Source organism: Jaculus jaculus, chromosome 7 (genome assembly GCF_020740685.1).
Source record: "Jaculus jaculus isolate mJacJac1 chromosome 7, mJacJac1.mat.Y.cur, whole genome shotgun sequence".
NCBI classification, from domain to species: Eukaryota; Metazoa; Chordata; class Mammalia; order Rodentia; family Dipodidae; genus Jaculus; species Jaculus jaculus.
In genome coordinates, this window is record NC_059108.1 from 65,898,649 (window position 1) to 65,921,998 (window position 23,350).

A 23,350-nucleotide genomic window follows, 5' to 3' on the forward strand; every position below is an offset into this window, starting at 1 on the left:
GAAAGAAAGAAGGAATCCCATTGGGAAGATTGAATCTCAAGGGTTTAGTGGATTGCTCAAATAATCACTCACTATTTTGGCCTCAAGATTTGGAATACATCTATTATTTGACTATACTTCGTGAAACAAGGAAGAAAAAGAAGTATACATTTTCATCTGACAGTAGATAATCTTGTATTGGGTGAGGGGTCATAATAAAGGAATGAGTAAGATATAGCAAATGCTTATATTGTCCTTAGAGAAAGAGGACAGTGTATGTGAAACAGTAGGCAGCAGAAAATGAAACCCTTTATCTATCCAGTTGGGCCAGGCTTGACTGGGCAAGCATTTAATCCAAGCCACTTCAAAAGCTGAGACTGAGGCAGGAGTATTGTATGTTCAGGGCAAGCCTGGACTACAGAGTGACCTCAAGTCAAGCCTGAGTGAGAACTTGTCTTAAAGTAAGAAGGAGCTGGAGAGGTGACTTAGTATTTAAGGCGTTTGCTGACAAAGCCAAAGGACCCAGGCTCAATTCCCCAGGTACCCATGTAAAACCAGATGCATAAGGTGACACATGAGTCTGAAGTTCATTTGCTGTGGTTAGAGGCCCTGGCACGCCCATTGTCTCTCTCCCCTTTCCCCCTGTGTGTCTCAAATAAATAAATAAATAAATAAATAATTTTTTAAAAAGTAAGAGGGCTGGGGATGCAGTCCAGTGGTAGAGCAGTTGGCTAGTATGTTGAAGGCACTGGATTTAATCCTGGTACAGAAGAAAAAAATCTGCACACAGATATTTATTTGTGCAGCAAATATTTATTATTTCTGCTGGGTGTAAGACATCAAGTTTGTGATGATGATTGTGATGGAAAAATTTATTAATGAAGTTAAGGTACTGGTATCAAAATGCTAGTGAGCTATTGATCCGTGGCAATGTTATGATGGTTGGAGCAGTTGTGAACCATAGTTGCATTCTGGGGCAAAGAGGTAACCAGATGCAGCCCCAGCTATGCAGATAGTAATGGCTGGAAGCTTCAAATATATCTGAGGAGGACCTCATTTACATGAAAGCAGAACTTTTAAGCACCACAACCTTTTTCATTGTGTAAATTGTGTTGGTCCATTTTTACTTCCTTTTATTCAGTGGGTCAGAAAATACAGACATTTACTAACACATTTACTGCTTTTTGATGATGAACTAATTCAAACCAACCCAAATAATTGTCCCACAGGGACACAGGAATTCAACCTCAGTTTAGAAAATCCCTGGCATCTGACGTAGGAGGATTTGTAGGTTTAGTGGAAATTGCTTTCTCCTGCTCACCAGATTAAAGACTGCCAGTTGATTTTTTTATTTGCATGAGTAAACATCCTTCTAATAATGAGCAGAGCAATAATGTCTTAGGAGAGAAAAGGAACATACGTTTTCTTCTTGCTGTTTCTTGGGAGAACTGTTTGATTTGGAAATCCATGTTGGCTATCCAGAATATGAAATTTGGCATCTTTCTTTTGTGGTGGGGATGGGTTTTGGCCACTGAGAGCACAGTACATTGGCCAAGAAGAGAGATACAGGAGACATCTAAGAAAGGCAGGTGAGTGACAATGAGGGACAGAGGGTGAAAGTAAGCTTTCAGCATTGTTCTGGCAAGTCAGCTTATGTGTTTTGTGTGGGTGCCTCTTCCCCCTTTTCCCTTTGTTCTCCTTCCCTTTAAGGAAATTAGAACTGGTTCATGAAACAATAAATATTTAACAGTATTATCATTTTATTTTCTTTAAAGTTCCTTATTGATTATCCTGGGTGAAAAAAAGATTCTAGGGAAAAAGAATGCATGTAAATTTAAAAAATTATTTGATTCCTGCATCCTAGAGTTAGGGCAAATCTGTGAGTTCTCAAATCACATTTGATTTGTGGTAATGACTGTATCATTTCTGTTGGATATGTGGATTTCCTTTCAATCTTGTTTCAAAAAGCAGTTTTCATCAGCTGTATGTCTAGAAGGATCGTTAAGATTGTTTCCTATAACCCAAAGGCAACAGGGATGAAACCACCCATATATACATGCTACCCTGGCCATAGCAGTCTGCACAGATGGGACCTTCCATGGACTCACCTGGGCTCTAATACCTTGTGTGTCCTGGCTACTGGCTTGTCCTGCATCAGTCAATTAAACAGGGAGCTGGAGACCACCCAACCCAGTGTTATCTCTTTACTAGGGAGGAAATGGAGTTTGTAAGGCCATCTTTGAGTTTTGATCATCAGCTTTCCTTATATCTGAATGTAAATCTGCAGTTAGAAATATCAGCCAACAAAATGAAGTCCTATTTTCATAAGTTTTGATCCAGTAAGAATTGTTTCTTTGGCCTTCCTCCTGGGGTTTAAGAGAGCCTTCTACATATGGACTCCCAAGCTCCAGCTGTGGCTCATCACACTGGTTTCCAGCTGCTTGTATAACATTACAAACAACTAGAAGCTGAACCATCTATTGGTCACAGGAGCTGGGGGTACAGAAAAGGGCAATGTTCCCAGAGTCAGGAATTACTTGGACAAACATTGTTATTTGTGAAGTGATGCAACATATAAATTGTTTGTACCAAATATACTCATGGATATTAAAAGCAACAGCAACCAGCCCTGCTAGTTGTCACCAAAAACCACTAGAAACTTATCAGCTTTTTTACCAAGCCAGTTAGAATGGCAACCTGTTTGCCAGTGATAGAGAAGTCACAGAAACTGAAACAGACCTTTTTTGGTTGGTTGGTTGGTTGGTTTTCAAGGCAGGGTCTCACTGTAACCCAGACTGACCTGAAACTTGTTCTGTAGCCCTGAACAGACCTTGAACTCATGGTATTCCTCCTACTTCTGCCTCTCAGGTACTGGAAATAAAGGCATGTGCCAACACACCTGGCTGAAACATACTTTTAAAAAACATTTTTTTTGGGCTGGAGAGATGGTTTAGTGGTTAAGTGCTCGCCTGTGAAGCCTATGGACCCCGGTTCGAGGCTCGGTTCCCCAGGTCCCACGTTAGCCAGATGCACAAGGGGGCGCACGCATCTGGAGTTCGTTTGCAGTGGCTTGAAGCCCTGGCGCGCCCATTCTCTCTCTCCCTCTATCTGTTCTTTCTCTCTGTGTCTGTTGCTCTCAAATAAATAAATATAAATTGAAGAAAAGAAACATTTTTATTTATGAGCTGGGCATGGTGGTGCATACCTTTAATCCCAGCCCTTAGGAGGCAGAGGTAGGAGGATCACTATGAGTTCAAGGCTGACCTGAGACTGCATAGTGAATTCCAGGTCAGCATGGGCTACAGTGAGACTCTACCACATAATTTGCTAGGGGAGAGAGAATGAATATAGGTGTGCCAGGGCCTCTTGCTGCTTTAAATGAATTCCAGATGTGCCTCTTTGTGCATCTGGCTTTATGTGGGTACTGTGGAATTGGACCCCAGCTGGCAGGCTTTGTAAGCAAGCACCTTTAACCACTGGCTCATCTTCCTAGCCCCATACTTTTTTAAAATGTATTTTATTTTACTTTATTTTTATTTATTTATTTATTTGGGGACAAGAGAGAGAAAGAATTATTTTCTTAGCACAAACAGCTGTGGAACCCATGAGAACATAATTTATGGTGCTCTGATTCTCTGGCTGTGATTCAGAAATTTTAAATTTTCTTTGAGCAGAGTAACAGCAGGTTCTGAGACTAATAAACTTTAAAAAAAGTTATTTATTTTTGCATGCACATGTGTGGGTATGCACATATGGGTGCCAGAATCTCTTGTTGCTACACCAGATATGTACATCACTTTGTGTCCAGCTGCACATGATACTGGGGAATTAATTTGGTGTTAGCGGGCTTGCTAGCAAGCACCATTAACCACTTACCCATCTCTCTAGCCCCTAAACACTACTTTTTTTTTCTTTTTTCTTTTTTTGAGGTAGGATCATGCTGTAGTCCAGGCTGACCTGGAATTATTCTTCAGGCAGGCCTCCAACTCAAAGTGATCCTCCTACCTCAGCCTCCCAAATGCTGGGATTAAAGGCATGCACAACCATGCCTGGCTAAACACTACTTTTAACTAAATTAAAAATTAAAGAGCTGGACATGCCCAAATATCATTGGTAGCCCCCAGTGAAGGTGGGAAAGAGAAGATGGAATCAAGGATGATGTTAGAGCCTCTGGAGTATATAAAATATTTCTCTTTGTGGCTATCAAAGTGCCAAGAAAGCAAGGTTACTTTCACTTTTTTGTTTGTTTGTTTTTGGAGGTAGGGTTTCACTCTAGCCCAGGATGACCTGAAATTCACTGTGTAGCCTCAGGGTGGCCTCGAACTCACAGTGATCCTCCTACCTTTGCCTCCTGAGTGCTGGGATTAAAGGCATGTGCCACCACACCTGGTACAAGATTACTTTCATTAGCCAGTCCTTGCTTCCTTGTCAGAATTATCCCTCTACTGCCTCTGAAACAATGTGCTCAGCAAAATAAAGTGGAATGTACCAGATATTCGGCTATTGGATGAATGATCCTTCTAGTAGCCCTCCATCATCATGGGCTCCAGGTTCTTTAACCTTGGAGAGTTCAGAAGCCTGTTGCTGGAAAACATCTTCCATATACAAAGAGGTCATTCCATGGATAACTTTGCAGGATAAAGTAACCTTGGTTGACAGTAGTTATCTTTCAGAACTTGGAATATATCACTCCAAGCCCTTCTGGCTTTAAAAGTTTGTGTTGAATAATCTGCTGTAATCCTGATGGGCTTGCTTTTGTAGGTAACTTGATTTTTCTCTCTAACTGCTTTCAATATTTTTTCTTTGGTTTGTGTGTTTGGAAGTTTGATTATAATATGGCGAGGAGAGGTTCTTTCCGGGTTTTGTCTGGCTGGGGTTCTAAAGGCTTCCTGTAACTGTATTGGCACCTCTTTCCCAATTTGGGGGAAATTTTCCTCTATGATTTTGTTGAAGATGCCTACTATGCATCTGGAGTGGAGTTCTTCTCCTTCTACTATGCCCTGAATTCTTATATTGGATCTTTTCATAGTGTCCCGAATATCTTGAAATTCCCACTCATACTTTTCTATAAGTTTGTCTTTCTCTTTGTTGGACTGCATTAGGTCTGCCACCTGGTCTTCTAGCTTAGATATTCTGTCCTCTCCCTCATCCATCCTACTGGTGAGATTTTCTACAGAGTTTTTTATTTCATTAACTGTGTTCTTCATTGCTAGTAATTCTGACTGGTTTTTCTTTATTATTTCTATTTCCCTATTTATGTCTTGTATTGCCTTCTTTATTTCATTAAATTGGTGTCCTGCCTCTTCTTTGATTCCTTTGATTTCCTCTTTGATTTCCTCTTTGATTTCTTCTTTGATTGTTTTCATGTGTTCTTTGACCTCTTTGAACATATTTATAATTATTCTTTTGAACTCTTTCTCAGGCATTTCCTCTAACTCTTTCTCACTGGAGGACATTTCTGATGCATTAATACTTTTAGGTGGATTTATATCGTCTTGCTTTTTAGTGTTTCTTGTGTTATAATGTATATATTTTTGCATCTTGGATCAAGTTAATGCTTGGATTTTCTAGCTAGCTGTGTATTCTTAGCTGTGTCAATTGATTTGATGTAATATATTTTCAAGGTAGGACCTTAAGGTATTAGGTGTGGCTCTTAAGACTCTCAGAGTATCTACAAAGATGTTCTTAGGGGTTGAGTTTCCCTGCTATAGGAGTATTCAAGCAGGCTGAGTGGAATAAAATACAGGTAGATTCTAAAATTTAACTAAACACTGTACACATTCAATCAGAAACAGCCCCAAGTATGTATGCAAGAGTAGTTATTATAATGACCAGATCCTCTATCAACAAAGAGGTTTAGATTTCTGGTCTGTTGAGGGATCCAAGTCAGCTTGTGAGCAAGTGAGACCCTTCCCTGGTGCAATCCCAGTTACCTTGGGTGATTTTGGTCTCAGTCAAGTTGCTGCCTGGGTCGTCGGGCTGCTGTTCTGATTTCTGGAGCTGGGCACTTGCTTTTCCTACGGGGCAAACCGAGCCGCTGCTGCTGCCTCTGCTGCTGCCGTAGCTGCCACCACCGGAGCCACCACCGCTGCTGAAGCTGCCGCTGCCGTGTCCACCGCTGCTGCTCCCCCCGAAGCCGCTGCTGTAGGATCTGCCGCCGCTGCCGCTCCTGGGTCCGCTGCTGCTGGGGCCGCTGGTACCGGTGCTGGAGCCGCTGAAGTTGCTGCTGAACTCTGCTCCTGCTTGGGTCCCGCTGTCAGCCCAAGTTGGCGTGGCCGGGTCCCGGGCCGCTGCTGTGTTCGCTGGAGCTGGGTTCAGGCGGTGGGGGAGGGGAGGGAGCTGCGGCTGCTCTGGTTGTCTCGCTGCTCCACGTGTTCTTCTACCTCGCGGTCTGCTCCTCTGCTGCTCGCTGCCCCTCTCCCCTCACGTTTCCGAGTTGCGGAGAGCGCGGTGTGAGGGGAAAATCCCGCACCTGGCTTTTCCTGCGGCTAGAGCCGAGTCTGGCGGCTTTCTGCTGCGCCACGGCTGCGGCGGTTAGCCGAGCTGCCGGAGCCGCTTTTCCCGCCTGTGCAGGCTCTGGATGCTCTATAACTCTTCTACTTCTCCGGTGCCACCTCAATTTCCTATACACCTCACTTTTTAGTAAAAGTGTGTATTTTGCTGAGTTTTTTTGCTTTTTCCCCCCTAGGCAGCTTTGGCGTGGTACCTACGCCGCCATCTTAACTGGAAGTCGAGATCAAGAGGTCATTCCATGGATTAGAAGTTTTCACTCTATCCAAAATGAACATGGATGTTGGAAACCTGTACAACCCCTGTTCAATCTAAAAATCTGTGCCATATGTCCTCCTAATATCATCCAGAGGCATTTCTTTTCTTTCTCCACACCTTCTTGGGGGTTTAATCAATTAGTATTTGCTGTATCCCAACTTTTTTTGTCTTTGCAAGTTAGTCTTCTGATTGAGGGAAAGCAATTCAGATCTTCCACACCCAATCCAAATTCCTGGTAGTGGGAAGGAGATCATCCAACATCCAACAAACCCAATACTGTTGCTAAACCTCTAGGCACAGCTTGTAGCTCTATCACATTACAGATTACTTAGGTCTTCTCTTGTGCCTTTGTTCTCTTGAGGCAGAGGTATTCTTAACTGGTTTCATCACCTAAGATTGTTTGTTTGTTTGTTTTGGCTTTTCAAAGTAGGGTTTCACTCTAGCTCAAGCTGACCTGGAATTCACTATGGAGTTGCAGGTGGCCTCGAACTCACAGAGATCCTCCTACCTCTGCCTCCCAAGTGCTGGGATTAATAGATGCGAGCCACCATGCCTGGCAGATTAATTGTTTAATCAATTTGTCTCCAGCCTTGGGAAGCTTTGGAAAAAAAATACCAGTTTCCAGGCCCCTGTTTCCAAATGATCCAAATCAGAATTTCAGAGGCAGACTCTGGGCATTGCTACTTTAATTAAAAGCACCACTTGTGGTTGAGAGCCACTGTTTTAGACCTTCTGAGTCAATTTTCTTTATCCAGAAATCTGAAGGGAGAGGAGAGATATAATGGCTAAAAGAAGAAATAGCACATTTTGTCAAAACTGCCAAGAGCAAGTCAGAACACAGATGGCTTTGACCTGCCTTGGAAAGAAATGTAATCAGCCTGTTTTCCCTCCTGTGGCAGCCATATTCTGAAACGAAGCCCTGACATCACCAAGTCACCTCTCACCAAGTCAGAACAGTTGTTGAGAATAGATGACCACGATTTCAGCATGAGGCCTGGCTTTGGAGGTATGAGATGAGCATTCTCAGGAGGGGAGGCAGTCTTCTTTCTTAAGGTTCTCACTATCCAATGGGCACAGAACATGAAGTCCAGGGGCCACTCAGCCCTTCTCATGAAATCTGCCTTAGTTGTGCTTAAAGGGCAGAGTACCTCCTTGCCCTGGGCTCTGCTGAGTATTCTCAGCACCTGCCAGTGGGTGGCCAGGCTAAGACAACCAGCTGTCCTTGGGAAAGTGCTCCTGAGAGGCTCATTCAAGATCAGTGAGGTCAAGAGCTGGCTGTGGGAAGTTGTAGCCAAAGCTGTCTCCTGAAAATGCTTGAAATTCTGAGCAACAACCTTGAACTGAATTTGTTCTCATCTGGGAACTGGCAGGTAAGATCTGCTTATGTATTTCAGAGTAGAATGTAGTCTTTTGCATTTAATTAAATGAAAATAGCTTGAGAAAGTAATGATTCAGTACAAAGCCCTCTGAAGCTTAGTCTACAACTGCTGGGTTTCATCCTTTTTACTGTCAGATGCGTTTCCCTCAGAATGTTTATTTTGTTGTTTTCTGGAGAAATATACTTGTATTAGAACTCATTTTCATGCCTTCAGTGTTTTTTTTCTAATCACATTCCTCCCCCCCCCATAAAAAAGAAAAAGAAGAAAGAGAAAGACAAACAAGTTCTAGAAAAGAGCTATGAATGCTGAATTCAAACCCACTTTTTTACTCCATAGTAAATGGAGTGTATTTTGTGCCTAACCCACACCTGCACACAGGAACAAAAGGGACAGGAATGTATTCCTTTAAGTATACATTCTAATTCTTTGTCAATACTAAGTTTGATTTCAAGGAGCCAGCCCATGAGCTCATTCTTTTTTTCTCTTCAGGTGGGAATGATCAGACCTTTATTCAGGTTCCAGAGGAAATGCTCCGTTTGCCTACCTTTTACATAGTAAAAGTTCCAATAAAAAGAATGAATGTTGCTGAGCATGGTGGCATACCTTATAATCCTAACACTTGGGAGGCTGAGGTAGGAAGATTGAGACTAGCCTGGGTTACAAGAATTCAAGGCCATCGAGAGAGAGACAGAGAGAGAGAGAGATGGAAAGATGGAGATTGAGAGAGAGAACATGAATGAGAATACTCACATCATTCCCTCTCCTAGGCCCAGCCATTCCTGTTGGTGTGGATGTACAAGTGGAGAGCTTGGATAGCATCTCAGAAGTTGATATGGTGAGTATTTTTCTGACTAAAGCCCTGGGCAAGGAAGGAGGCTCACCCGGTCCTGTTTCCACACATCTGATTTCCTTGTCTCATAGCTCCCTGGCAGGTAGGATTGTCACACTTGCTTTACAAATGGGCCAGAAAGATTGTATTGCTTGTTCAAAGCTCTCCATGAGACAGAATCAGATGACAAACTTGGTTTTTCCCCCTCCTACAGGTGGGTTCTTGTTGCTGGGATGTATTCTTTGAGATGCAAACTACAATCCTAAGATTGTAGCTACCCATCAGCCAGGGCCATTTTACTCCTGCAGAGTCTGTGCCTAGTTCTGGAAATGCCAAAGAAGCAAGAGTGTTCGTTTTTGTTTTTCAGAGGATTCAGATTAAAAAAAAAAAAAAAAAGTTCTCACCCAGGCATAGTGGTACAGGTCTGCAATCTCAGCACTTCAGGGGTGAATCAAGGATTGACCCTGGGTTTGAGACCAGTCTGGTCTCAAAGTTCCAGACCAACATGAGCTACACAATGAAATCCTGTCTCAAAAATCAAAGAAGGGCTGGAGAGATGGGCTTAGCGGTTAACGTGCTTGCCTGCGAAGCCTAAGGATTCAGGTTTGATTCCCAGTACCCATGTAAGCCAGATGCACAATGTGGCACATGCTTTTGGAGTTCAGTTGCAATGGCTAGAGGCCCTGGTGTACCCATTCTCTCTTTCTGTCTGTCTCTAATAGATAAATGAAATGTTTAAAAAAATCAAATGAGGAGTAGGGGACCATTCTGAAATCCTTAACTTACAGGATTTGTTTTTAAAAGATTTTATTTTTATTTATGAGAGAAGGAGAGAATGGGCACACCACTGCAAATGAACTCCAGAAGCATGTGCATCTGGCTTACATAGGTTCTGGGGAGTTGAACCTGGATTCTTGGACTTCTCAGGCAAGTGCCTTAACTACTAAGCCATCTCTCCAGCACAACTTACAGGACTTTTTACCTTGGTTTGGAGCCCCAAAGAAACAGTCCTGAGATTAAGTGGAAATGGTTCATTAGTGACATGCTCCCAGGAAACACCAGAAAGAGTAGATAATGAGACATGGAAGGAAACGAACACCAACAACCTTGTTTTCCCAAACCACCATTTATTTTGCAGGATTCTTCAGGAAGCTGTTAGCCCAGTTGAGGGTGCAGGAATTGAAGGAGTTGCTCTCCAGCTTCCTTTCAGGCTGAGGTGCTCATAGAACTAAGTCTGGTATTTTCAGCTTGAGTCACAAACATTAGCAGGGCAGCTGCCCTAGTGTAGAGGTGAATGCTGGGAAATTATAGGCTGCAGGGGCACTGTCTGCTCCAGGACTCTTGCTGAGTAATCTGGAAGCTACACCCTATTCACTTCAGGTTTTTTCACCACTGATGATGGCTCTGCAGGAGTACAGAATCTTCCATTGATCCCCAGTGTATAAGTAGGTGTCTTAAGTTTCCTCTCTGTCCTCCACCCCTAGGACTTTACAATGACACTCTATTTGAGGCATTACTGGAAGGATGAGAGGCTGTCTTTTCCAAGTACCAACAACCTCAGCATGACATTTGATGGTCGGCTTGTGAAGAAGATCTGGGTGCCCGACATGTTTTTTGTGCACTCTAAGCGCTCCTTCATACATGACACCACTACAGACAACGTCATGCTGCGGGTGCAGCCTGATGGGAAAGTGCTATACAGCCTCAGGTGGGAAGAATGGCAGGGCCCTTGGCTTAACCAAGATAAGGGATGGTTTCACAAGAGCCATTTTGCTTTCTGGCACTGAATATATAACTTCATTTAAAAATATTTTTATTGGAGACTATAGAGATGGCTTAGTGGTTAAGGTGCTTGCCTGCAAAGCCAAAGGACCCAGGTTTGATTTCCCAGGAACCACATAAGCCAGATGCACAAGGGGTGCACACATCTGGAGTTCGTTTGCAGAGGCTGGAGGCCCTGGCATGTCCATTCTCTCTCTCTCTCTCTCTCCCTTGCCTATTTCTATATCTCTCTCTATGTCTCAAATAAATAAATAAATTGTTTTTTAAAAATATTTTTAATTTAGTTTCAATCAGAGAGAGAAAGAATGGGTACACCAGGACCCCCAGCCACTGCAAATGAACTCCAGATACATGCGACACTTCATGCATCTGGCTGTATGTGGGAACTGGGGAGCTGAACCCAGGTAGTTAGGTTTTGCAGGCAAATGCCTTAACTGCTCATCCATCTCTCCAGTACTGAATATCTAACTTTTAACTTTTCAGTGTTAAGGGTCTCTGAGCTCTCTCCCATCTCCCCTTCCTCCCCTACCACCAGGTCAAAAGTAAAGATATCTAGCTAATCTAGCTCCTTCCTTGCTTACACCTCTACAAGTCCCTCCCCTCATTGGGTAATCACCCTTCCCCAAAGGGCATGGGCATAAAAGCCTCCCCAGATGCCATTCTGTCTCCCTTTCTTGAAAATGGAAGATGTTCTGTATCTCGGTCTCTGTCCTTTGCTTTTCTTTCTACATACATGTACCTTCTTCTCCCTCTTTCTCATTTTCTCTTTTTCTGTCTGTATCATATGCCCCTCCTACTTGTCCCTGGCCCTCTCCCAGCTGTGCCACTGTGCACACCAATATAAACTTGCCTTCCTGCTAATCTGCCCCAGTTTTTCACTAACACCAGATATCCATGCCAGCTACAAGCTGCAGCTGTAGCTTCTGGGTTACTGGCATCCATGTTACCTCTCCCAGTTCCTGCTTTCTCTTTGCCCTCTCTCTCTCTCTCTCTCTCTCTCTCTCTCTCTCTCTCTCTCTCTATCTATCTATCTATCAATCATCCATCTATCTATCTAATCTATCTATCTATCTATCTATCTATCTATCTATCTATCTATCTATCTATCTATCTATCTACCTACCTACCTACCTACCTACCTACCTACCTACCTACCTACCATCTATCTGTCATCAGTCTATCATCATCTATCATCTGTTTATCATCTATCTATCTATCATCTATCCTGTCTGCACCCTGTCTATCCTCTGAAAGCCCTCTCCCTTCTCTCCTAAAACCACCCTTGTGCTGAACCGCTAATCAATGAACTCTGTCTACCAAAAACATGTCCCAGGACCTCAGTCTAAACTCTAATATTCAGTAGCTTCTAAACTTAAAGGAAACTAATTTTACACATCAGAGGAATGTTAGAAGTCTTTCACTTCCTTGGTTAGGGATATTCAGATATTAATTCTTTTGTGACTATTGTAAGTGAGACTGCTTCCCTCATTTCTGTCTCCATATGTCATTGGTATATACAAAGGCTACTCATTTTTGTGTGCTGCTTTTATATCCTGCCACTTTGCTGAAAGGATTTATCAGTCTTTTTTTGATGAAATATTTTGGATCACTTATTGCATACAATCATATCATCTGCAAAAAATGCTTGCTATTATTATTATTTTTATAATGGGGCTGGAGAGATTGCTTAGTGGTTAAAGTACTTGCCTGCAAAGCCAAAGGACCCAGGTTTGATTCCCATGTAAGCCAGATGCATAAGATGGCACATGCTTCTAGAGTTTGTTTGCAGTGGCCGGAGGCCTTGGCGTGCTCTCTCTCAAATAAATAAAAATAAGATATTTTTTTAAATTAATAATGTAAGCTGGAAAGATTGCTCAGTGGTTAAAGGCACTTGTTTGCACAGCCTGATGGCCTGGGTTCAATTCCTCAGTACCCACATAAAGCCAGATGCACTAAGAGGCACATTTGTCTGGACTTTGTTTTTAATGACAAGAGGCCCTGGTGCCCCATACTTTCTCTCTGTCTTTCTCAAATAAATAATAAAATATTTAAACATATCAATAAGGTAAAAGTTGCCAAATTTGGTAACTAGCGCAAATGACGATTCTATACATAATATTGCATATCAATAAAATCAGTTAAAGAATGGAGAAGAACTTAGAGAATAATAAATGGTCCTTAAGTTTTACACACATATATTTTATATAGTTATTTTGAGAATACTGCTACTTTAGAATGCTTGAATATGCTGCAAGTTGGTGGAGTCATTCATTTGCTTTGTACAGATCCTGAGGTAAAATAAACACAAATGCTTAAGAGTACTTGAAAGATGGTATTATGGCTATACTTCTTATCCAAGTCCTGACATTTATGAAATAGAAGAATGAAATAGTTGTGCTGGGAGGATGCAGAAGTCTTTACTTCGTTGTTTTGCACTTGTCTTTAGCAGGCTCTGATAGCTTGGATTTTTGTCTTTTCATTTCTAGGGTTACAGTGACAGCAATGTGCAACATGGACTTTAGTCGATTTCCCCTCGACACACAAACATGCTCACTGGAAATTGAAAGTTGTAAGTAGACTTGAGCCCATAGTCAGCACATAGCTCCAAAATGTAATTCTAAGTACCAAACACAGAGCATGTTATCTATCTGTAGTTATGAAAGTGATTATTTTGATTAAAGCTAAGTCTGTAATAGTGTTGAAAATCAAGAACAAAAGCCAGGTGTGATGGTGCACGCCTTTAATCCCAGTACTCAGGAGGCAGAGGTAGATACTACATAGTGAGTTCCAGGACAGCCTTTGCTACAGCAAGACCCTACCTTGAAAAAACAAACAAACAAAAAAAAAATGACTCAAGAACAGCTGTGTGTGGTGGCATATACCCTTAATCCCGGCATAGAGGTAGGAGGATCACTGTGAGTTCGAGCCCTCCCCCGCTTGAGACTACATAGTGAATTCCAGATCAGCCTGGGCTAGAATGATACCCTAGAATGAGACCTTGAAAAAAAAATTAATTCATTCATTAAAAATCAAGAATAAATTTAGGCTAAAACCTGTAATTGACCTTTTTATGTTCTCTGGCAATGGTTTTAAACCTTGTTCCATATAACAACAGCAAGTGTCTGGGAGTGTGGAGGGCTAATGTATCTCCTTTCCAAGTTCTTGGCCCAACATTGGGGGTCCACCCAGAGACCTAGGTTTTGTTCTGTTTTAATGTCCTTTCCAATATCATTTCTATTGGGGGGAAAAATGCTGTCCTAGCAACGAATTTGGCAATAATTAATTGCCCTAGGGAGCTGCCACTGTGAATTATTGTGTCAGTTGAGACTCTCAGGGACAACTAAGGGACCTCAGGAAACTTGGTACTTACATAAAATTCTGAAAAAGTTAAAAAGGAAAAAAAAAGGCTCCATGACACCACAGACATAGGCAACAAAAGAAAAAGTAGACAAATTTGACTTCATGAAAATTTAAACATATCAAAGGTCAGCTCAGTCAGTAAAGGCTAAACCATGTGAAATTGTGCCAGTGATTATAACCATTTCTCACGTACAAAAGAGCATTGCCATTTGGTTTAACATAGTGTTTGGGTGTTTCCAGATTCTTGGCATCTTAATCACAGAATTGAAAACACATGTAGTTATGCAGAAAGACGCTTTATTATTATTTTTTCTAGGTATGGTTTCTCTGTAGCCCAGGCTGATCTGGAATTCACTATGTCTCAGGGTGGCCTCAAACTCAAGGCAATCCCTCTACCTCTGCCTTTCAAGTGCTAAGATTAAAGGTGTATGCCACCACACCAGCTTAAGACACTATTAAAGTAAGAGCAAAGCTATAGTAAAGGTTTTAATAACTGCTAAAAGGGCCAGTAGGCCACTCAAGTGAAGAGCACTCAAAGGCACCAGAAGTAAGTAGTCTGGAACTTCTCTTTATGGTGCATTTATGGGAGAATGGATCAGTCATTGGGGTACAGTTTGGGTGGTCCTAGGGTTTGTCAGGTTTGGGTTATATAACATTTTCTCTACTGCACATGTTCCTTCCTGTGATGCATCTGGTTTTAATCATATGTATAAGTCCAGTTATACATAGACATAAGATGCAAAGAGGGGTTTCTCTCTAAAAGTTCACTTAGAGGACACAATTTGCTTTACTGAGTATGCACCATAAACCAGTCCAGGCTAGCTGACCCCCTGCTTTTGTGATCTAAATCTATGGAAGAATATATTTGGATGGGTTCTAATCATTAAGGGGTAACCACTAGTTCATCGTATGTCCTGCCTTATGCCTACTGTTTGTTCCTATTTTTCTAGATGCTTATACAGAAGATGACCTCATGCTGTACTGGAAAAAAGGCAATGACTCCTTAAAGACAGATGAGCGGATCTCGCTCTCCCAGTTCCTCATTCAAGAATTTCACACCACCACAAAACTAGCCTTCTATAGCAGCACAGGTGAGCATGGAGGGTAGGCTGAGTTCCAGGAAGGCTTCAGCTTGGCCAGGTAGTTTATCTGCTACTTTAGTCAAGACTAGGCTGTTGAACTGGAGAGATGGCTTAGTGCTTGCTGGCAAAGCCAAAAGACTCCCTAGTTTGATTCCCTAGTACCCACATAAAGCCAGATGCACAAGGTGGTAGGTGTGTCTGGAGTTTGTTTGCAGTGGCTAGAGGGCCTGGTGTGCCTATTCACTCTCTCAAATAAATAAATAAATAAATATTTAAAATAATAATAATAAAAAGACTAGGTTGTCAAGTGAACAGAGATTTAACACCAAAGACTGAAGTCCTAAATGAACTCTAGTGTGAGGCATGTGTTGGGTGGATGTGATTTTTTTTTTTTTTTGAGACAGTTCTCACTCCATTAACACAGACTGACCTAAACTCATTATTTACAACATAGGTAGTCAGGCTGGCATTGTACTTGTAATCTTCCTGCTTCAGCCTCGTAGTACTGGGATTTATAAGTATGCATTATCACACCAAGCTTGGAGATACTTTTTAAATTTTTTTAAATTTATTTTTATTTATTAGAGACAGACAGAGGGAGAGAGAGAAGAAGAAGAAAAGAGAGAGAGAGCGCGCGCCAGGGCCTCTAGCCACTGCAAATGAACTCTTAAGATACAAGTGCCACCGTGTGCATCTGGCTTACCAGGGACCTGGAGAATCAAACCTGGGTCCTTAGGCTTCATAGGCAAGTGCTTAACTGCTAAGCCATCTCTCCAGCCCTGGAGGTACCTTTTTGATCCAACCAATGCATCGGAGATAATAGCCTAGGAAAATTAGTAAGGGCTCAGACACAAGCCATATGAGTAAAATTTATTTCAAACAATCACATTGCGAAGCTGGCACCTCACCCCTGAAATGCTCCATCATAACTCACTGTACAACAAGAAACAAATTCAGTTTCAGTCTGTTTTTTGTTATTGTTGCTGTTTTTTTTTTTTTTTTTGAGGTAAGATCTGACTGTAGCCCAGTCTGACCTGAAATTCACTATGTAGTCTCAGGCTGGCCTCCAACTCATAGCAGTCCCCCACCTCAGTTCCCAAGTGACAGGATTAAAGGTGTGCATTGTCACCATGTTGGTCTTCAGTCTGCTGTACTGTATTCAGTTCTCCCTCCACTAGCCAGCCCCTGGCTCTCCACTCCTACCTAACCTTCTGTTGCTCAAATACTTACATATCCCCTCAGAATGATTCTCCCCTAGCTCATAGCATAAGAACCTCTCTGTCATCCCCCTGTGGACTTGGTAGTGGGCTTGCTACCTCCTGTTGCCTGAAACTATGTTCTGTGGCATTCCTCCCATAGCCTGCCTGTGCCATGTAAACAACCGAGGTTAACTCTCCAACCCTTGCCTCTGTTTCAACCAATTACTTTCCAAATGGTTTAACTCAAATCTTTATGTAATTTCTTTTGCTGGAACATTGCATGACCATACATGGAAGTTTAACTTTTTTAAGTATATCTTACTCTTTCTAATCGGTAGGAGAGTACCATCACCTCAATATAGTATGGGAATCTAACACATCCTCTTGAGGCTTAGTTCTTTTTTTACCCTTGAGGCTTGAGGCTTACTTTTTTTTTGTTTTTGTTTTTTTGGTTTTCTGAAAGTTCCTCCACAATCACTTGCTGATAGCAAGAGGCATGCCTCATGCATTGCAATTACCAAGAATGCCAAGTTCTGACCTAATTCTTCCAAGTCCCCATTCATTCTCAGTCGTCAACATTGCTCTGCCCTCCTGCTGTATTCTTTCCTTCTATTAGCCTTACATACTATTCCCATTCATAAAGAGCACAAGGACAGAGTAAAGCAGAGCTGAACTGGTGATTAAATAAAATACCATGTATATATAATTTTTTTTTGAGGCAGTGTTTCACTTTAGCCCAGGCTGACCTGGCTTTCACTCTGTATCCCAGGCTGGCCTCAAACTCATGGCAATTCTCTTCCTTCAGCCTCGCCGAGTGCTGGGATTATAGGTGCTGCCATTACCCTCTCATTGCTGGGGCAAAGCAATGAGATTAGAAGCAACACATAGAGGGAAGTGTATTTCAGGCTTACAGGTTTGAGGAAAAACTTCATAATGCTGCAGGAAGCTGGCTTACTACATCATATATCCACAGCAGAGAGAGGATAGCCAGAGCTCAAGCTGGCTCTGAACAAACAGTAGGCTAGACTCAAGATTTGCCCCCAGTGACATACCTCCTTCATCTGCTAGAGACTAAGTAGGAAGCTTAATCAAAAATACCTGAGGCTATGGGGAACAGTTACATTCAAACCACCAAAATAGGTATAAGCCACCATGCCTAGCTCTGTGTTGATATCTTAATACATTCTATAAAGTATGAGATTGTCAAAAAAATCCAAAATTAAAAATAAAGAAATAGTCAAGGCTACAAAGCCTCCTAAGTCCTAGCATTGGGAAATTTGATTAAAGCAAATTACAAAGCAATACAAATTCAAGGGGTAAAGATCTAAATTCCACACCTTAATACGAGGTTCCATGGGAGAAAAGCAAATCCCATCCTGATATCCAGGTTTCCTGATTTCACTGCCCAGGCCCAACAATGTTGATGTTTTTTCACTTACCAACTTTAGATCTTACCAGATTAAAATAATTTGTAAAAACAAACAAAAACCCTTCTCCTTCCTCTCCATAAAGAATTCCAAAAAGGAGAGCCAGGTGTGATCGTGTATATCTGTAATCCCAGCATTTGGAATGTAGAGGCAGAAGGATTAGGAGTTCAAAACCATCCTCAGCTAGCTACCTATTGAGTTTGAGGCCAGCCTGGGCTACATAAGACCCTGTTTCAAAAATAAACGTAAGGAAGGAAAGAAAAAGAAATTCAGAAAGGAGTTATTGAAATCAGTGCTTCTTGATGTGTGACATGCATATTAATTATGTGAAGACTATGAAATGGAGATTTTGCTTCAGTAGTCTGCACTCAAGAGTCTGAAGTATATGTGATGGGAATCAAACTCAAGGCCTAGTGCATGACAGGCATGTACTCTACCATTGAAATACATCCCCAGCCCAAGTCTGAATTTCTATCAAGCAGTGAGACTGTTGAGCCACAGACCATATTTTGAGAAACAAGAGTTTAAATGACCTCAAGAGGGTCCCTTAGTTTTTATGATGAAATCACTCAAGTGGTATTAACTTACTATATTCTTCTGCTCCCTGCTTTATCTTATTTGCTCCATATAAGGGTTTAAGTGGAATGTCTAGGGCATTTATAATTCCCCAAATGAAATTTGTTTTCTGAAGATCCAAGCAGATATGATACATGCTCTTTTCCTTTTTTGCCCCCAGGCTGGTACAACCGTCTATACATTAATTTCACTTTGCGTCGTCATATCTTCTTCTTCTTGCTCCAAACCTATTTCCCTGCCACCCTGATGGTCATGCTATCCTGGGTGTCCTTCTGGATTGACCGGAGGGCTGTGCCAGCCAGAGTCCCATTAGGTAAGTAATATCTCAAGTGTGTATTACAAGTATCTGAAAATACAGGTGATTATTTCCATTCTTTTCAAACGTATCCTGCATGATTTCTGGCATTCTAACTTGAAAAATGCCCAAAGTATTGATTCATAGTATAAATCCCATAATTTAAACTCTACATGGCAAACCTGTTTCCAGGTTCCCATTCAAAAACTGCACTTTTAATTTTATTAGATCTGTGTCCTTGGGTAGGGGATTCCTGATTTTGAGGTGCTTTCTTTGCTGATCTGTACAATCATGTTCTATAACAGTATTTCTCAAAAGTTGGCCCAAGGGCTAGAAGATAGCACAGTGGATACTATGCTTACCATACAAGCATGAGACCTGAGTTTGACCCCCCAATTCCCATGTAAAATCTGAAAGCTATGGCAGGCTTCTGTTAATCCTAGCATGCCTGTGAGAAGATGGGAAGCAGAGACAGGAAAATTTACTATAAGCTCATGAGGCAGCTTGGCTGGCAAACAGAATGGTAAACAAGGGACCCTGGTTCAAAAGGAGGTAGACAGCAAGGACTGACTCTGAAAGCTGTCCTCTGACCTCCATAAGTACCATCACGTGCAGTACACACACGCACTCACACACACAGCTCAGAGCCACAGGGGACAGGGTAACCCACAAGGTTTTAGAGAAAATTGCTTGGAGTTGGCAGAAAATATGACCCCAATTCCCTATGATTTGATGTTGGTCAACCAAATGTTCTGAGCTTAATTTGAAATCCTGGATGAATTTCTACATACAGATATCCTATCCTCTAATAGCTGTCTGTCAATAGCTACTGTACTAACTCAATGTTCTGGTTTTAAAGTCTGTCTCCTACAAATAAAATTAACACCAGGATCCTGATAAAAATTATCTCTAAGTGCTACAGTCAGCACTGTTGAATGGGTAGCCAGGTCTAGCATGGGCTGCTGCTAAAGGTGCCTTCAGCTAATAAGACAGGCTCAGGACTACAGGACTGAACAGCAGTGAGGATACAAATATTGAAATAAACTTTATGCCCTTCCCTCCCCTTGACTGAGCAGTAGATATAAAAAACATAAATACTTGCATATATGTATCCTCTGCAGAAGGATAAAGTGACTATGATGAATATACAAGATATATAGGGGTGGGATGGAGTATAGTATGGGGATGAGGATCAGGGAAATAGGAAAGACTTCATAAAAACTAGGTCTTCAAAGATAACTATGTATTTGCTAGATGGTACAGGACCTTCTAAGCCAAAAAATACTACATACAAAGCCACAGAGGGACAAAGCTTCCAGTATTTTGGTGAAAAACAAACACATGCTTATTTTTCTTCATTTGCTGCAGGCATCACAACAGTGCTCACCATGTCCACCATCATCACAGGTGTAAATGCCTCCATGCCCCGCGTGTCTTACATCAAGGCTGTGGACATCTACCTGTGGGTCAGCTTTGTGTTTGTGTTCCTTTCTGTGCTGGAGTACGCGGCTGTCAACTACCTGACCACTGTGCAGGAACGGAAGGAAAGGAAACTGAGAGAGAAGGTAACTTTCCCATGATACACAGGTCTGGGCAGGATGCAGCCTGATCTAAGGCTATGACTTTGGGCAGGTCTGACCATCCTTGTAAAATGGGGCAATGATACTTGTTACTCTTCCTACTTTAGGTTGTGAAGAGCAAATAGAATGATGGACAGTATATAGTATGAAATTTACTCTGGGCTATATCTTTCACTAACAGAAACACATACTTAGCATCTACCATAAACAAGGAGTAAGACAACTAAGACATGGTCCCTTTAATTTTCATGGTGTTTGTAGAGAGAATCCCTGAGAAAAATAAATGATTATTTAGTACTGTGGAATATATTATTTATAAATATGGAAGTGGAATAAAAGAGCCCTCCAGGGACAAACAACCTCTATGCTAGGCAATTTCCTTTCACATATAAGCTCTTCCCATCATTTTTCAGGCTACCTTCCTCCCAACCTTTCATTTCCCCTTCCAGCCTAAAATTCAGTGCTTGTCTTCTTCAGAACTGCTTAACTATGGACTTATATACCCCCTGTGCCCATCTTTCTAATCCACTACTCTTATGACTGACAAATAATAGTGTCATCTATCAATACTTTTATTAAGGAATGACAGGTTTAGTGGTTGTGCATGCTTGTATTTCTAGTACGTGGGAGGCTGAAGCAAGAGATTGCAAGATCAAGGCCAGGCTGCGCTATATAGCAAGGGCCTGTCTTAAGAAACAATAACAACAACAAAGGGGAAAGTGTGGGGAGGGAGGAGGGAGGGAATTAACATGGGATTTTTTTTATAATCATGGAAAATGCTAATAAAAATTAAAAAAAACACAACAAAATAGCTGAGTTCAGTGGTGTAAGCATGTTATCTCAGCTGCTCAGGAGGCTAAGGAAGCAAAACCTTGTCTCAAAATAAGAGTTGGCGGCACAGGTAACTTTTCCCCTGAAGAAATACGTCCTCACCCCAGGTAGACCTCAGATGGCAAACCAAAGTATGATTGCACTAATACCAATTTGGGGAACCAATGAGTTTGTTACTTACAGAGCAGGATGAGGGTTAGTTACAAGGAAGCCACACTAAAGCAGCCACACTCCAAGAAGTCTCATCCCATCCTGCATGATAACTTCCCCATGTCTGCTTAGGTGTAATCCCTACTTTGGGGATTACACCTGCAGATGCTCTTCTCTGTTTCAGAGCAAGGGCTTACTTATTGAATATGGAAACTCCAAAGGAGCATTCAGGGAGGCTATGTCATGATTACCCTATGGATGCTGTTCCCTCAGTCTTGGGGTAAGGGTTCACTTACAAAGAACGGAGACCCCTAAGCAGTTGCTTTAGTGAGGCTTCTTGTCCCTTGTTTTTTGTTTTTTTTTTTTTTTAACCCTCTATATACTCTACCCCCCTTGGGCCATGAGATCTCAAGCATCATTACATATAGCTGGCACCTGGGGCACCTGTGATCTCAGATGGGGGTCGGATGATAATCTCTACACCCTTGTCTCTGTGAGTTGTCCCAGTTGCTTTTGATAAAAGCTGGCAATAGCTGCTCACTGCTTCCAATGCAGAGGAACTTTGTCATTTAACAGTTAAGTATGTAGCTCAGGGTAGAGCACTTGTCGAGCATCTGCAAGTGCCATCAATCCTATCACAAAACAAAAGCCAAGAGAAGGGAGTTTAAGGTTGCAATTTATAAAATATTTTGTTTATTTTTATTTATTTGAGAGCAACAGACACAGAGAGAAAGAGGCAGAGAGGGGTGGGGGGAATGAATGGGTGTGCCGGAGCCTCTAGCCACTGCAAACAAACTCCAGATGCGTGCGCTCCCTTGTGCATCTGGCTAACGTGGGTCCTGGGGAATTGATCCTCAAATCGGGATTCTTCACAGACAAGTGCTTAACTGCTAAGCCATCTCTCCAGCCCACAATTTATAAATCTTAAGGAGAATAGAGAGACTGGTCTCTGGTATTACACTGCATTATTCTTTTTTTCTTTTCAAAGTAGGGTCTCACTCTAGCCCAGGCTGACCTGGAATTCATTCTGTATTCTCATCTCATGTGGCCTCAAACTCACGAAGATCTTCCCACCTCTGCTGCCTGAGTGCTGGGATTTAAGGCATATGCCACCATACCTGGTGCATTGCATTATTCTTAATCAATCAGTCAATATATAGACCTTAGTTCAACAAAAATGGACAGCTGCTATTTTAGGTCCTGTTTCTATCATTACCATACTGGTGTTCAAACACTGGATCTTAAAGGTGCTGGGTAAGTATTATACAAGTGTATTATCCCCAGCCCTATTTTAGGATGTTTACAGTGATACCATCATTATTTTACTTATTCCCTTCCCCTAAACATGAAATAAAAGTTAGGAAAAGGAAAACCCTCCATCACACAATGCTTTTAACAGGCTCCTAAGCCATGGGACTGAGCTGCATGTCCCTGTGTGTTTGTAGCTTCCCTGTACCTGCGGATTGCCCCAACCCCGCACTATGACGCTGGAAGGCAGCTACAGTGATGGTGAGGTGAATGACCTGGGCAACTACATGGCTGAGAATGGAGAGAAGACTGACAGGATGATGGTGCAACTGACCGTGGCTTCAGAGAGGTGCTCCCCTCAGAGAAAAAGCCAGAGAAGCAGCTATGTGAGCATGAGGATCAATACCCACTCCATTGACAAATACTCCAGGATCATTTTTCCAGCAGCATACATTTTATTCAACTTAATATACTGGTCTATTTTCTCATAAATGCCTGTAATTCTGGACATCTCACCTTTTTATGGCATGCATGACAGAAATGTATGATGAAAAAGAACTTTTGGTTTTAAAACCATCTTAGTCTCCTGGGTTTTTCACTGTCCCATCTCCAGCTTTTCAAAGCTGCAGTGACAAGACACTTGTTTTGCATCATTTACTGTACACGGAGCATTATTCTCAATGCTGCAGGGATTTGTCATGATAGCAACCAATGTTAGCTGAGCCTCATCTTCCCAAGCAAAGCACAGGAGCAGTGCTGTGGGCCGGCACATTGTGAATCAATTGTCTTGGGTCTCATATGCTTATTCACAGGGATGATTTCCTTTGGACAAGGTGGAACTCATGAGCATCTAAATAAAGCTCAC

General features: G+C 42.0%; 1 protein-coding gene across 1 annotated transcript; it reads left to right on the top strand.

Moving 5' to 3' along the window:
* The first annotated feature begins 1,415 nt into the window (after window positions 1-1,415).
* On the top strand, window positions 1,416-23,021 carry Gabrr1 (gamma-aminobutyric acid type A receptor subunit rho1). The gene is made up of 9 exons (XM_004663664.2): window positions 1,416-1,568; window positions 7,647-7,753; window positions 8,894-8,961; window positions 10,440-10,663; window positions 13,224-13,306; window positions 15,048-15,188; window positions 18,542-18,694; window positions 20,045-20,241; window positions 22,683-23,021. Exons 1-9 carry the CDS (start codon window positions 1,447-1,449, stop codon window positions 22,974-22,976), a joined length of 1,389 nt encoding a protein of 462 aa, XP_004663721.2. The 5' UTR covers window positions 1,416-1,446; the 3' UTR covers window positions 22,977-23,021.
* The last annotated feature ends 329 nt before the right edge of the window (window positions 23,022-23,350 follow it).